We start from the raw sequence: 16677 nt of genomic DNA, 5'->3' as shown, positions 1-16677 counted from the left end.
ATCTGAAGATACCTCTACTGTGGAAGTCCAATGTGATGCAGTGGTTTGAGCACTGGACTATGACTCTAGAGACCAGGTCTGAATCCCTGCTCAGCCATGGAAACCCACTGAGTGACCTTAGGCAAGTCCCACTCTCTCAGTCTCAGAGGAAGACAAAGGCAAACCCCCTCTGAGCCAATCTTGCCCAGAAAACAGAGACCATATGATGTAGGATGAGAATAAACAACAACAACAACTTGTAAAACATATGTTTGCTGCTATCTTTTCACATAAATCAAAACTCATCCTATGGTGGAAATTGATGTTAAGTTGCATTGAAGCAAGTGTACTCACTCCGCCAAAACCTCGGAAGCGCGCAAGGACGTCGTTATTGAGGAAGCATGCCTGAGCTGGGTCAGCCAGAGCCTGGTCCAAAAGGTGGTCAATGAAGTAAATGCCCGGTTCGACGGTCAACACCATGCCCTGGATGAGGACGCGGGCGGTCCGCAGGCTCCGGAGGCCCGGCAGGTCAATCCGTTCCACCCCCTGGAAGAGAGCAAGGAGTACTCAGGGATTGTGTGCTTAGTCCCTGGGAGTGGATGCTTCTCTTAGAGGCACCAGTTCTCCATCTTAAGAGAAGCATTTGATAAGGCATCATGAAGAAAGGCCTCTTGGGAGAAGGGGATAAGTAGGCAGAATCCTATTGTTGTCTTATGCATGCAGTGGGACATTTTTGTCCAACAACCATCATCATTTTCATTTATATCTTGTCTTTCTCCCCATAATAAGACTAACAAGATATAGTGGGCCCTTGGTATCCATTAGGGTTTGGTTCCAGGACTCTCCATGAAAACTACAATCTGTGGATGTTCAAGTCCCATTATATACAATGACATAATAAAATGGTGTCTGTTATATAAAATTGCAAAATCAACATTTGCCTTTTGGAATTTATATATTTTCAAGCCACAGACGGTGGAATCCATGGATAAAAACATCAGGGGATTCAGAGGGCCAATTGTATTTAAAAACAACTCAGATTAAAAACTATACCAAAACCTGGATAAAGCTTAAATAGAAAAGTTAGTTAAAAACTAATTGTTAACCAAAGAAAACTTTATGATGCCTTAGGGTCGCCATAAGTTGGAAATGCCTTGATGGCAACAAATAGCAACAAACATTTGATGACGTTAGCTGCTGCTTCTAGAGTCCCGGAAGGCTAGCGAAACAGCGGACAAACTCAAATAAATAGATAACCAAAGCTATTAAGTGATTCAGAAGATATGGGAGACAAGAGAAATAAGACAGTACAGGCTGGATCTTTTTTAGATTATTGGGGGGGGGGGGTTGGAACGTCCATTTTGCAATCACATAAGAAACAGCTGGTGGGTGACTTGGCCAGACTAACCTCTGGGTAGCCTCCCACATCATGGACGTCGATCCCCAGGAGGTGCCCAAGTCCGTGGGGCATGAATACTGCGCCCAGATGAACCTTCACCATGTCGTCAATGTTGCCTTGGAGGATGCCAATTTTGGTGAGCTCTTCCAGATGGACCCGGTCTGCGAGACGGTGCATGTCAGGCCAGGAGACCCCTGGGAGGGAACAGAAGGCAGCCGGCTTCATTGATGGATGGCTATTAGCTGTCTTTAAAAAGCAGACTGACAGCTATTCTGCCAAGTTTACAAACATTTCGGGTTCTGGTTCTGCGCCACTGCGCATGTTCCATGCAATGCAGAGGGGCTTTTTGCCCCCCCCCATGGTTGCATCTACGCAGCAGTGCATACTTTCCTTTTCCCTGCTGAGTTGTCCCCAGCAGACCAGTTGCTGAGCGGAGGTAACTGGGGCTAAGGTTTACCATCGCTCATTCCGTTTTTTCTTTTCCAGATTTGGCAGACTCCAGTGAGTGTCAGCAGAGTTTTACATTCAAGAGGCCCTCCAGATTTAAGTGAGCTTTACCCCCCTCGGTGGAGGGAACGACTTCAGGGGTGGGTAACCTTTTCTTTTTTCTTTGGAAGAATGTGTCGAAAGTTGAAGAAGGGAGGAATGCTCCCTCGGCTCAGAAGCAGCAGCAGGGCCAATAAAACATTGGTACCCTGTTTGTCACTGGAATAAAGGCCAGTAGCAAAACATGCTTCTTCTGTGCACACAGGGTAGGCACCACATCTGTTCGACATTACCATCTTACCCAAATAGACACAGCACAAGGAGGCTCACATGCCAACTTATGTCAAAGCAGATGATAACTCCCTGCCCAGCTTTGCTGGCAACGGAGCCATGCAGGACCTGAGGCAAATGGGCATTTGATACCTGGAGTCAGCACTATGTGACCCCACTTGCAAACAAGCTAGTAAAATGTGGGCTAGACCATGCAACTGTTAAATAGATTTGTAACTGGTTGACCAACCGAACCCAAAGGATGATCAGCAATGCCTCCTGTTCTTCATCCTGTAGGGAAGTGACCAGCGGTGTGTCCAGTGGGGTTCTGTCCTGGGCCCAGGGCTATTCAGCATCTTTATCAATGACTTGGATGAAGGAACAGAAGGCATACTTATCACATTTGCACATAACACCAAATTAGGAGAAATAGCTAATACCCCAGAGACTATAATAAAGTTATTGATGGGAGACCAAAGAAACGCCGCCAAGCCAAGAGGGGACGAGCATCTCCTTTCCTTCCACCGGCGATAAAAAACTTCTTTAAAGGTGCTCAGAGATGGATTCATATATTATGCTCTGAGAGACGTCAGTCTCCACACTCCTCTTTCCCCAAAGGCTAATTTGAAAGATGGGATCCAAAAAAAGGGGGACAGGAGGAAAGATGGAGAGAGAGAGTCGAGACCACAACTCATTATTTTTGCATGCAGGGAAGGAAGGAGTGTGCTGCTTTAATTACCAAAATAATTTCCTAACCCCTTTAGAACTTCTCCCTGCTTTCACCCAAGGGACGCCGGAAAAACTGTTTTGCTGCTTTGCAACTGAGCTGTTGCAGTTTCTGAAAACCAGAGGAAACCATCAGGGAAAAAATATTTTGCAATAAAGCTGGCATGGCTGGGCATTTGCTGGGGCACCCAAAGGTGCCCCCTGCCCTCTCCCACCCAATTTTCAATTTCCTTCTGGCACCGAAATGCATCAAGAATAGGACACATTTATTTATTTTTCTGGTTTCCTCGTGTCTGACTGCCTCAAAGAATTGATGATGTTATGTGTACACACACACACACACACACACACACACACACGGTTGTTGCATGCCTTCGTTTCCAACTCACGGTGATCCCATCCTGGGGTTTTCTTGGCAGGATTTGTTCAGAGGAGGTTTGCCATGACTTTCCCCTGAGGCTGAGAGAGTGTGACTTGCCCAAGGTCACCCAGTGGGTTTACATGGCTGCGCAAGGATTCAAACCTGGTCTCCAGAGTCAAAGTCCAATACTCCAATGTTGATTAAAACCTAAATGGAAGCCAAATCCGTGGTCCCTTGAGGATCTGCCTCTCTCTGACCCCCAACTGCCTTTGCTCAGTCCACTTCATCCCAAACTGTGACTGTGAATAAATGGCTGGTTTATTTAAATATTTGCTCCTTCCCTCCGTCTCCCTTTAATCTAGGATCCTTGGGAAGATGGTCAGGGCACCCCACAAAAAACTGAGGTTCATAAGGAAGCTGGTCACTGGGAGAGCAGGTTTGCACAGGCCGAGTGCAGGACCCTTGGACTTTGGACCGTCCTCACACCAGACGGCTGGTGTGTGTGTTTGTGTGGTGTGTGTGTAGAATTTGCTGATGAAGCGTCTGCTCCTTTCTTAACTGGCTGCCAGGCAAGAGATATGGCGGGAGGTCACTGAACTGACCACTGACCTCCCCAAAGCCCAGCCACAGGGGTGGGGTGATGTCCCTTTGACGACTTTCCATTTGGTTATGAGAGGCCAGATGTATGAAAGCACGAGGATGGGGGCTGCAGATGAACTACAGCTCCCAGCATACCTCACTGTTGGCTCTGCTACATGGGGCTGCTGGTAACTGTAGTCCAGCCACATCTAGAGGATGGCATGAATCCCATCCTCTTTCTACAGCAATGGTTCCCGATCTTCCAGATATTTTGGACTTCAGTTCCCAGAATTCCTGACTGTTGGCCAAGCTGGTTGAGGCTTTTAGAAGATCAAACCCCAAAAAACTAAGTTTGGGAATTGCTCCAAAGCATGGCTCTCCAGAAGCTGATGGACCGCAACTCCCAACACACCTCACATTAGCTGGGGATGCTGTGAGTTAAAGTTCAGTGACCTAGGGAGTACTGTATGATGTTTAGGGCCAAGAGTGGCAACTGTGCAACCTTCCAGTAAGGCTGGATTGCAGCTCCCAGCATGCCTCACTATTGACTATGTCTGCTGGGACGGTTACAAATAGGAGACCAACACTGTACAGTTCTCACTTGTGTGTGTCTCTCATGTCCACACACACTCATGCATGCATACATACACACGAAAGGGACTACAGAGGAAAATGGAGGTATCTTGGGTTGTATGTTGTTCTTGGGTGCTTGCATTTTTGCAATGTTTTCACACATCTGGAGGTCTTTCTGCATGACATGGGAAGCAAAGTCCCTCCGAAATCATTCTGATTTAAAAGAAATTAGAGGGGTTCAGGAAGCACAGGAGAGCCAGCATGGTGCAATGGTTTGAGTGCTGGACTAAGATTCTAGAAAACAGGGTTTCGTCCATGGAAACATACTGAGTGTGTGAGTCACATACTCTCAGCCCCAGAAAAACCTGTAATAGGTTTGCTTTGAGGTTGCTATAACTAGGAAATTACTTGAAGGCACACAACTAGGGGGAACCGAGGGACTTGGGGACCGTAAAAGTAGGATCTGATGCTGCATGGGACTGTGGGTTTTCCTATGCCCACCTATGGACTAGACCTCCCTTATGTAGGTACAGTACCTAGTAAAATAATACTGCCCCCCAACCCAAACAAAGCACCATTAAACAAACCCAGCTATTTCCCCCCAAGATGCCCAGCAAGTAGCTGGTAATAGTGGGAAGAAACCAACTGGATGGGGAAAAAAAAAAAGCATCTAAGCACTTTTGGAAGCACATGGTCCCTTTCTTATTTTTTATGGACATACACACTATCCATCAGGCTGAAATCCCATTTTGCTCAAGACGTGTCCAAATGCCATGTCAGCTCAGCAGGGACCATGTTTTTTGGGGAGGGGGGCATTTGAGGTTAAAAATAAATATTGGGGGTGGAGAGAGAGTGCAACTGATGGAAAGCATACGTTTTGCCAATTTGGCTTCTCTTTCCCCGCTGCTCCCGAGAGAGCTCTTGCTAGACAAAGGGCTTTTAAATTGGCACGCAAGGAGGACAATGCGGCTTACTGGAAGATGCTGGCTTTCGCGCAACCAAATGCAATGCCAAAGGAATGAAATTAATACATCAATTAAAAGCGGGAGGCGATGGGGAAGGGGTGGGGGCAATGCTTCTGCCAGCTGTTTTTGGAGGAAAGGTTGGTGGGGCAGATGCACAACTCTGAAGCAGAGGGAGAGATGTGGAGCAAGGCTGCTCCATCAGATCTCCCAAAAAACCACCTCCACTGGGCTCCTGCCTCCCCTCTCTGCTGGTAAAGGCCTGTCTCCTTGGTTTCAAACTGGGAGAGTTGGGAAGAAGAGCCCCTTTCCCTGGCCCTCTGGAGAGACCTGCCCCATTTAGCCCGGATCTTCCCTGGACTGTCTCCTTTCCAGCTCTCATGACATGAACTAGGGAAGGAGCCGCCAGAGGAGTGAAACTTCTCTTCAGTCCTCAAATTGGGCACTGCAATCCCAGGAGGTGAAAGCAAGCCTGCTATGGAGGGGGAAGACTGGTGGGAAAAGGCCAATGGTGTGGCTAGGAATCAACCTGAGAGGGAGAGGTGGAAGTAGCCTGTACCTCTGGTTGGTCCTGACATATGACCCAAGAATGGTGTGAGTCAGGCCCAAGAGAGATGCTCTTTGGGGGGGAAAGATCAGCCTCCTGAGAGGAGGAGGAAGAGGACCAACAGCTTCTCCAATTTATTATTTTTATTTTTAGGACACAAGTTGATCTTTTACCTGGCTTGACTGCCCTCAGCACAGCCCGGGAGGACTTCAGCACCGCTTCATAGATGGCCTTCTGGTCCGGAGTGAACTTCCCGTTGGCCGGAAAGGTGCAGGTGATGTCCGAGCCATAGCAGTAGTACTCCCCACCCATGTCGAATAAGCTGCAGAGGAGAAGAGCAGACTCTGACCATGCTGACGGGTCCCTAAAAATGCTAAAACACACATGCTGCGCTATGAGATTTCATGGGCAAAATCCCACCCCACAGATAATGTTATTTCAAAAAGAAGGGAAGAATGAATTGGGATATGGTATCATTGAGATTTGAGATATGGTGTCATAGATCTAATTCCCTGAGATTTCTAGCTCTGCCCTGCAAACCCATTCTTTCCTCTGGCTGAGCATGAGCCCCAGGACTCGAACGGTGTGCTTATCAAACAAGCAGAGATTAAATAAGTAGGGCAAAAGCAAGCCTTTCAATGGCCGAGGTTCACTGCAAACAGTGTCAAGCCTGCCACCTGTTTGGAAAAAAGTCACCGGCTTTTGTCACCATTTCAGAACCAGAGGGTGCCTTGCATTTCTTTCCTAAAGCATCATCCTAGGAGTTTCGCCTCCGGATTGAGTGGTCTAGTTCTGTCATTTAAAAATGCCTGTCCCCCCAAAGAACTTTGAACCATGAAGGCCAACAAATGGGTATTACAGTGGGCCCTGCACATTCGCTGAGGTTAGGGGCACGGGACCCCTGTGAAAGTGGGAAAACTGCAAATAAAAACCTACTAATTATTTTACCTGCAAAAATACTTCTTTAGGAATCTGTAGGTCCTCAGTGCATTTCCACAGTCAACATCTGTCAGACATCAGCTATAGAGTGTTTTCTGTAATAATCACTAGATCCTCCAATGCATCTCCATGGTCAGCATCTGCCAGGCAGCAACCATAGAATCACACTGGAGGACCTACAAATACCTAGACAAGTCTTCTGTGTAATAATCTCTAGGTCCCCCGGCGCATCTCTATGGTCAACTTCTGGCAGAGTTGCGTTGGAGTGTCTAGAGACCAAGCCGGGAATCAAACCCTGGTTTCCAGAGCTGCAGTCCAACGCTCAAAGCACTACACCATTAAAAACTAATTTAAGAGCAGTTACAACATGACTTAATTTGTTTTTTTTGGGGGGGAAAGGGACCCGAGCTTTTCTATTCTACAGAGAGATAAATATCCCAAAGAAGTAGGAAAGGAAATACATTAGACCTGCAGAGTTTTCAGAGGAAGAAACCATGAAAGAAATTCCTGATAGATAAAATATATTAATTGCAATTATTAAAGAAAGGTGCTGTTTCATCTTTAACCACACAAGGGCAGCACATCCCAGCAATGCTTGAACATTTCTAAGGATTTACTTTGAATTGTCATTGTAGGGATGCAGAGATCTCACACTAAGAAGCGTTGCGTTTTTAAAATTTAAAATGTATTAAAAATTCTATATATTTCATGTGAGCCGCAGCACTATCCAATCGTTCAAATGTATTTGAAATCATTCTGCACTAACTCTTTAGACGTTGCTTTGGTTTCTGGAAGGGAAGAGGTTTGGTTAAAAACAGAAAAATAAAGAAGTAAAAAAAGAAAGGAAAGATAAACGAGAAGCCTGAAACCTTTCTGTCATAATCTGTAACTTCTGCGTAGGAAGATAAGAAGCATTTAAAATCTAAAAGGAATGTGGCTAATCTGGCTCAACCTGCAATCTGGTAAATGCAGAAAATCAGACTTTAAATCTAATTTTTGGAGTATATCCCAATGTTTCCTCCTATTAATTTGAGAAAGATTCCACACAGATAAATTTTGATCTAAGGTCTAAGTATCTTTTTGTGCATGTGTAACTGATGGCTGGTAGTTAAAATAGATGAGCTACCTTTGCAAATATTTGCTAAATAACTGCACCATTTTCTTTCAATGTTTCACTTTCTACATTATTTTTACATTTTTTAACAAAACTGATTTTATTGTATGCTACCCTGAGATCTTTTGGTATAGGTTAGGGCAGAAATATTCAAGTTAAATAAATATATTGTTATTGATGCAGTCTTTTTAAATGGTTTACTTTGGTGTTTTAATCATGCAATTACATTAATTCATACTTTTCACGTGTGCAATTTCTTGGTTGTTTATTGCAACCATTTAAATTATATTTGAAACTGCCTTGGGTCCAAACATTGCAAGTAAGAGAGGATATCAAACAAATAAAAATGAGAATAAAACTACTTTTTAAAGTGAAAGAATCCAGTACAATCACAGATAAAAGAAGCACTTAAAAGCAACAACCACAAGGAGTACCTTGGAATTAATTGCATTGTATTTCACTGATGTTTCTGAGAAAACAGCTCAGTATCAGGTGAGCAAATAGAGAAGGAGCACCTATTATTTAATTTGATATCACACAAAACGCTCACTTTTTGATGCGACATTGCCCCCATCTGGACTAACAAGTCTTAGCAATGCATATTATGCATATATGCACAAGAAGAAGTAGTAAAAGGGAATTAAGTAGAAAGGAATTTAATGTATTTTTAGCACTGAATTTGTTTTAATTATTGTAGTAATTTAATTCTATTTTAATATACTATTTTTGTATGTTTTTAACCGTATGGTGCTTTTTAATGCTGTAAGTCCCTCTGGGTCCCAGCCCTGCAGTGAAACCCATTTGTATGATTCGCAGAGACCACGAAGAAGAAATATCATTATAAAATGGAAAATAATAATAATTTTTTTTCCTCCCACAAAATGGAAATGTATAAATAATACCTTTTGGGCTAATCAACAAAGAGTGTTGCTGAGTATAGCTTTGGAACCTTAGGATCATTTCAAGACATATATATATATACAGTGCTACCTCGGGTTACGAAATTAATTCGTTCCGCCGTTCCGTTCGTAACCCGATAATTTCGCAACCCGAAAAGGCTTTCCGTTAGCGCTGGAAAGCCGCTAGCCGCGCTTTGCGTTTGAATTTCGCGCCGAAATAAATTTCGTAACCCAAAAAAAATATCGTAACCCGGAACAGTTTTTTCCAATCTAACTTTTTCGTACCCCGGAAATTTCGTAACGCGATCATTTCATATCCCGGGGCACCACTGTATATATATATATATATATATAGAGAGAGAGAGAGAGAGAAAGAGAGAGATAGATCTAAGCACAACACACACATGTTTACTAAGCTGCCTATTTTGAACCGTACCCAAATATTAATATTCTGCAAGGCTGGAATATACATTAAAAATAACAGCAACAACAGTCTGCTTTGGGCTAGAAAACCTGCCAAACGTAATTCAGACGCTGTTGAGTTTTCTCTGGAGTTTGCTCATCAAAAGGAAAGGAAAAACAACACAAGACAACAAGGCAGCCAGAAACTTTTAGGAAGAAATCCCATGCCTCACTTCTGACATGGAGCATTTCATGTGGATTTTGCAGAAATAGCCTTTAATTCAGGATTGTTGAGTTTCTTGACTCCTCTCTTAATTTAAGAAGAAGAAACTGTGACAATCCATTTCAGATTATGACAACGATCCATAATCGACCCAAACCAAAGCAGTGCTAAACAGTGTGTCACTAGATAAAAATATCAAAAGGGTCAACTCTTGGACAGGATCCAATGCTGAGTTAATGAAAAATAAATTCATCCAAGTTGTCTGGGTCCACAACAAGGAGGGCGATTTGGTTGCAAGCAGGCATGGGTTGGGACTGTATGGAAGTGGCACTGATCCAAACTGTGCAGATGTCTCTTTGCAGCCTTGGTGGGAATGACATTGCCAATGAAAGAAAAAGGAGAAGCGGCATCAATTGGGACCAGGGCTGTGCATTAACACTCTGGAATCCTGTTGGTGCACAACCCCAGAATTAGTACGCAAAGGGATTTTGCAACACCTTTAAATGAAAGGGAGAAGTTGGTAAAGCGTGAAATTTCGTACATTTGAGCCTACTTCCTCAGATGCAGCTTTAAAATTGCTAGCTAAGGTCTTGAAAGGAACTAGCCCAGGTCCTGAAGACTTATCGCCAATTGTGGGGTAGAATTCAAGGACATCGCCATGTTATAGTCTGGAAAATCAGTATGCAAAGGGATCTTTGAGACTAACAGAAAGAGAGAAGTTGGTAACATGAGCTTTTGGACTTGAGCCTACTTTCTCCTACATGGAAGTCACCAAAAGTGACTCCCAGCTACCTGAAACATCACTTTCTGTCCTTGCTGGACACATTGCTGCAACTGTCCCCCAAACCCTAAAAGCATGCCCACCCCTGTGTCCTGCAGTCCCTTCTCTAAGGTGGCTGAATTTCCACCATTGCAAACAAATCTCTCTATGCTTCTACTTTGCAAGAACAACCTCTGCGTTTCTAAAGAGGGGGAGTGAGCTTCTCAGATCAAATCCAACCTTTGTAGAAGCCTCTGGGGCATTCAGCACAAAAGATATGGGACAGTCTCCTTCAGAAAAGGGAAGGGAAAAAGGAAGACATGCCAAACCTTGAGCTCTACAACTCCGATTTCAAAAGGAACACGGTTTTGCTTAAGGGATTCCCACACAAAGAACCAGGTACCTCTATGCCGCTTGCCCGAGGAAACAAGATGTTCAAAGGAGAACAAGGAAGACTTTTCATACGTGATCACTTTTGTTTTGCAGTTGTAATACACCATCACCCCCCCCCCCCCCCAACCCCAACCTCCAATCTCTCTTTCGACTTTCCTTTTTTGAAGATTAGCACTCAGGCATGGAAAATATAGAGACCTCAGATACCGCGTATTTTGCTAATTTCAGTTCAAGATACTTATGGATTGTTTAGGATGGGAGAAGGGGAAAAAGCAACCATCACACATCATGGAAATAGGATTGCCAGACTGAAAACTGGAAATAGCTAGTGTAGCTTTAAGGGGTGCATAAAGGAGGAAATCTAAGCTCATGTTGCCTATTACCTGGTCGCATGATAAGCAACCCCTGCTGAAATACCTTTTTTGTACACAAGCATTAAAAGGTAAAGGACCCTCTCCAGTTTTTAATCTGAAAACTCTACATGGAAAATATGCCAAAGCTGTACTCCAGATCTGGAAATACTCATTTAGCATGGGATTGGGCAACTGCGTGAAGGATGGGACAAACACCCCTTCCAGCTCCATCAAAATTCATCCTCCAATAAACACAACTGTTTCAAAATATGTCAAAATTAACAAAAATCATTTTGGGGAGCCGGGTTGGGGGACAGGTGAGCAGGCTACTGAGGCCATAAAAGTGGGGTCCAAATGTCACACTTTGGCCACATCCAATTGACTAAGTCAGATAACCAGAACATTTTCCTTTCATGCCAGCTCTATGGGAGAGAAATAGAGTTGCCTTAAATTCTGCTGAGACCTAGTATGGCAACGTGGTTTGAGTGTTGGACTACGACTCTGGAGACCAGGGTTCGATTCCCAGCCCAGCCATGGAACTCACTGGTGACTCTGGGGAAGTCACACTTCTCACCCTCAAAGGAAGGCAAAGGCAAACCTCCTCTGAACAAATCATGCCAAGAAAACCTCAAGATAGGTTTGCCTTAGGGTCGCCGTAAGTCAGAAATGATTCAAAGGCACACAACAATAAATGCTGCTAAGATGACAGGGCCAACAAGCACTTCTGGGGTCTTCCAACAAAGGGCTCTCCCAAATCATCAACAGTTTTAACAAGAAATCAAGTGGTGTTTCCTTCCACCATCTCTGCTCACGCTATCCCTGAGCAGAGACTAACTTGGTTACAGTTTTATGAATGTACAGGTGTAAATAATGTGACCTCTCCTGAAATGTCCCAGGACACAAAACCCACCCAAGAAATAAAACAGCTACTTAAAAAACCCCAACCAAAACACCTAAGTGGCACAGCAATCTAGGAAACTAACCTCATACTGAATCAGATCCTTTCCCCATCTAACCCAGTATTGTCTGGTTAAGGTTTGCAGGTGGCAGGGGGAATTCGGATGTTGGAAGGCAATGGGGTGCTGGATGCTCAGAAGTTAAAAAAATGGAGTAGGTAACAGATCTACCTACAATGACTCTGTGGATTTACTCACCACAAATCTCCATCTTCAATGGTTTTCTCATTTGGAGCTCCGGCATGTCCATAGTGCAAAACTGAACTGTTATTCCCGCTGGGGGAAGAAAAAAGACCATAATTAAATATATACGAATTAATAAAGAACCTAAGAGTGACTGAGCGACAGTCTCCAAACACTTTGGAAAACCTTTGGAGAAAGATTCACACATGTTTTTTTAAAATAAATAAAAACATTTCTACATATATATTAATTAGCCTTATTGCAAACTAGTCCATCCAGTCTCTTTCTGCAATTTCTAATGCTGACACTTATGCATCTCTAATTTTTTCTTTCTTTTAAATCAGGTGTCAGTTTGGACACCCAACTATTTCTTTAAAAATGCCCATATCAGCATTATCTCCAATCAAGAGAAACTGCCACATTTGATTTCTTTCTCTACCTCATTTTGTGAAACATACAGAAAGCCCTGTTTCTGACCAAGGAAGACAGAAAATGCCTTTTTGTTTCTACAAACCCCAAGAAAACCTCTGATTCACTTCTGAAGATTCCCTTTGGCAACCAATTTTTTGATTTTGGCCCTTTTCACTCCATCCTTTGATATTCTTCTTAGGTTCATCAATTGTCAAGTTAAAACAAAAGAAGAAAAGTCAGGCTGCCCTGGTTTTCTTTTATCTTTCTTGGGTGTATGCTGCTCACACATTAAATTTTAAAAAAGACTCAAACACAGACAAAAAGACTCAATTCAACCACCAAATGTATATATACTTTGGAAGAGGTTTGTGAATGGGATCCTTCGTCCATAGCCACCAGGATATTTTGAATTCTGAATCCATTCACAGCATTGAATTCTAACTTTGGCTGTTCTATGTCCGTTGCTGAGAGAAGAGAACCAGAAAGGATGTGTTCCTGGTGTTATTGTTCTTGTTGTTGTGTGACTTCAATTCATGTTGGACTTATGGTGACTCTAATCTAAGGCAAACCCATGATGGGGCATTCTTGGCAAGTTTCTTCAGAGGGGGGTTGCCATTGTCATCCTCCGAGGCTTAGTCTGCTATTAATTTATGAGCAAAGTCCAAACCTAACAATAAAAGGAGTCGCCTTCCTCATTTAATGTCTCAAAGTTTTTACTTTGGGGGGAACTTTGGCCCTTCTCCAAGACTAAAAATCCCATTGTTCGTTCACCATTCACTATGCGTTGGTGGGTTCTGCGGCTTGTAGTCCAAAAGATCTAGAAGCATCAAGTTCTCCATCTATGACTTTATACACTGGTGCCTCGGGATACGAAATGATCAGGTTACGAAATTTCCGGGATACGAAAAAGTTGGATTGGCAAAAACTGTTTCGGGTTACGAAATATTTTTCGGGTTACGAAATTCATTTCGGCGCGAAATTCAAATGCTGCAAAGTGCAGCTATAGGCTTTCCAGTGCTAACGGAAAAGTGTTTCGGGTTACGAAATTTTCGGGTTACGAAAGGAATGGCGGAACGAATTAATTTCGTAACCCGAGGCACCAGTGTATAGGTTTTTTTTTAATATGACAAGCTTACCACATTAGTTCCATCATGAATACTGAATAGCCCATAATACAGCTATGATGGAGGATGGGACAAGCTATGATAGAAGATAGGACAATAAGTTGCAAGAGGGTAGATTTCAATTGAAAGTTACAAGGGATTTCTTGACAGCAAGAGCATTTTGGCAATGGAACCAAGTACCTGTAGAAGTGGTGGCAGAAAGGGGTTGGCTTGGATGACCCTTGAGGTCTCTTCCAACTCTATGATTTTATGGCCTCCCACAAAAGGACTAACCAGCCCTCCTTAAGCTTCTGAAATCAATGAGATTGTGTTTCTTCAGGATGGGATGGTGGTGATAACCAGAGACCCATCGTTCCCGAATAAGAAGCCATGCCTCACGGAGAGGATTAATCCACGACCTTTGCGTTTGCCAGACTAGGCATGCTACTTACAGCACCAACGTATAAGACCTTTAAAAAAAGAAAATCCTGGTGGTGTGAATGCCATTTAGACAATCACTAATTAGGAACCAGTAAATGAAGGGGAAATTAAAACTGTCAGCCTGCATTACGAGGAGATTTCCAGTGGGACCGGGTTTTAAATAGAGTGGATGGATGCTACTCCCGCACGGTTGCCTACGAAGGAAGACTGTAATATTGTTGTTGCAATGATTCAGCGAGAGTTTTAATTGCACAATTATTGGGTTATAAAATATTTTTTTTCAAACCGATTACATCAGTGCAAAAGAAAACAAATTATCCTCGCTGTTCATCGGCGGTCTTTCGAGCATCCTGACATTCTGACCACCTACACGCTCGTGTCATTTGGTGCTTCTGCCAAGATACCTAGACCCCAAAAGTCAGAGTTGTTGCTATTTCATTTATTACTATTATTCCTTTAATGTACGGCATTCTGAAGTTCAGATCAGATGCAAATAATTTTGCAAATATCAGGAGGCATATCTACAAAAGTATGGTACCTCTTATATAAAATGGCAAAACTAAGGTTTGCTTTTTGGAATATATTAATATTTCCAAACTGAGGATGGTTGACTCCATGGATAAAGAATCTGTCGATACGGAGGGCTGACTGTGCATGTAAATACATTTAGGCTGTGTATATGGCACTGTCATTGAAAAGTGTAATTTTTAATTTTGCTAACTGTTTATGACACAATTATTACCATTGCATTCAGAGATATACTGGAGTTGCGATACAGCTGAATACAGCAAAAAACAGTTATTTCTTGGATTGGAATCTATGGTTTTATAACCCTTCTCTTCCTTTCTCTTAGGGCTGCTGGTGTTTAGGGGAAGGGGAACCATGCATCTTTATTTATTTGGAGGCTTCAGGTTGTCTCTGCCAACTGACAAGAGGCGTCCCATGACAGGCTTCCTTCTCAGTGGTCCTCATTACTGGTAGTTTGCCAGAGATCAAGCGCGCCTGGCGAGGGGCATTAAAGGGGCGTCTCCGTCTGTGCCCTCCGGATATCACACTCCGGCCCGCTGTGCGGACATGGCAACATCCTTGCGTTCAAGGAGGGTCAACTCTGAGACAAGGCTCCATCCAGACATCCCCTACACACTTGCAAGTCAGTTTGGAAACAGAGATGAAAAGTAGAAAACACTGATCTCTGTTGACAAGCAGGTTTTAGAAACCCAATTGCCTTTCAGAGAAGAGTGGAACAAAATCCACAAACAACCCATGCCTGTCTAAGGCTCTCCAGAAGTAATAGGATCTTTCTTTTTTCATTAGAAGCAACAGTTCATTCAGGTTAGTAGGCAAGGCGGGGGCAGAAATCACTTTCCCCCTGAAACTGTGGCTGGGTGAGAAATCCCTCTATCCTTTTGCCTTTACTCTTCCTCCTCTTCCTCTTCTTCTCCTTGCCTTCCTTTTCTTCACTTATATCCCACCTTTCTTTCAATATAGGGACTCAAGGCAGCAAACAGCAAATGTAAAACAATACAATTTAAAAATACAAAAGCATTAAATACATACATACATACATACATATATATATATATATATATATTAAAAAACCAATTAAATCATTTTAAAAGTTAAAACAGTTATGTATTAAAATGTAATGTGTTAAAAACTCTACACAAACTCTGCATCTTGCACAGAATTTGTTGATGCCGTTATGGACTCCCAGGTTGGTTTCAATCCTATAAATGAGAAACCTCCAAGAGCTTTTCCAAGCTTTCTCACGTATAGGAAAGAGTGGGAGCATCTCATTGCATACAAAGGCCATATTCTCCAAAGTCACACTTGAAGAGGTTTGTTCCGCTTCATGGTCCCTTAGTGTTCATTGTAGCATTTTCTTCCTGCAATAAGCCTATTTGCTACAGCTCCAACATGCCCACTAATAAAGCATTTCTTAAAAACGCTTCCTCAATATTTGAAGCACTGAGATGCTCCTTCCTTGCTAATCCATAGTCAGTGGCATGGATGTGATCTGTTGTGAAAGAGAAGGGTGCAAGGGTTCCCAAGTCCTGCCCTGGAAAATAATTAATTCCAGTTCCTTGTTACAGTGTTTGGGAAGTAACTGGTTCTGCTTTTTGGAACTTATATATTCTTTAAATATTTTCAAACTGTGGATGAAAAAAAACCCTGTGGATATGGAGGGCTGACCGTAACTACATAAGTAGGTAAACTTGCAACTATCAAAAAGAGCAAGTGGACAGATAACAGGGTTGTCGAAAGGCAGGGGCTTCCTATTCACATGCAGTCAAAGGAGGTTAGACTCCAAAGGCTTTAATAAGAAGGCAATTGTGTAGCCTCAGCTTGCAATTTCAAGCCCAGGAGAAATAAAAGGAGGAAGGAGAGAAGTTTAAGGTGTCTTACCTGCCGCAGATGCAAGTGTAGGAAGTGTGGCGCATGCCTCCTCGGTTGTAGCAATAGTGTTGGAACAGGCTGCAAGTCAAAGAAGCCAGGGATTGATCATTGATGCAACCACATCCCGCAAAAAAACAAGCAAAATACACACAAACACAAAACAGCAGCTCCACCTTGCAACTGCATGACCAAAAACTGCTTCAAAAGTGTCTTGCCCTGGT

General features: G+C 43.1%; 1 protein-coding gene across 1 annotated transcript in view; it reads right to left on the bottom strand.

Annotated features, from left to right (window-relative positions):
- Window positions 1–16677, bottom strand: part of PEPD (peptidase D) — a 76988-nt gene that overhangs the window by 4739 nt on the left and 55572 nt on the right. Inside the window, exons 10-14 of the mRNA XM_042437574.1 lie at window positions 16466–16534; window positions 12120–12197; window positions 6056–6204; window positions 1388–1572; window positions 334–525 (exon numbers count right to left, since the gene is read on the bottom strand). Coding sequence (XP_042293508.1) covers window positions 334–525; window positions 1388–1572; window positions 6056–6204; window positions 12120–12197; window positions 16466–16534 — 673 coding nt within the window. The remainder of the gene's footprint in view (window positions 1–333; window positions 526–1387; window positions 1573–6055; window positions 6205–12119; window positions 12198–16465; window positions 16535–16677) is intronic.

This window comes from Sceloporus undulatus, chromosome 8, assembly GCF_019175285.1.
Source record: "Sceloporus undulatus isolate JIND9_A2432 ecotype Alabama chromosome 8, SceUnd_v1.1, whole genome shotgun sequence".
In the NCBI taxonomy this organism is placed as follows: domain Eukaryota; kingdom Metazoa; phylum Chordata; class Lepidosauria; order Squamata; family Phrynosomatidae; genus Sceloporus; species Sceloporus undulatus.
Note: the sequence above shows the minus strand (reverse complement) of the source record. Positions and strands in the feature narration are given on the sequence as shown.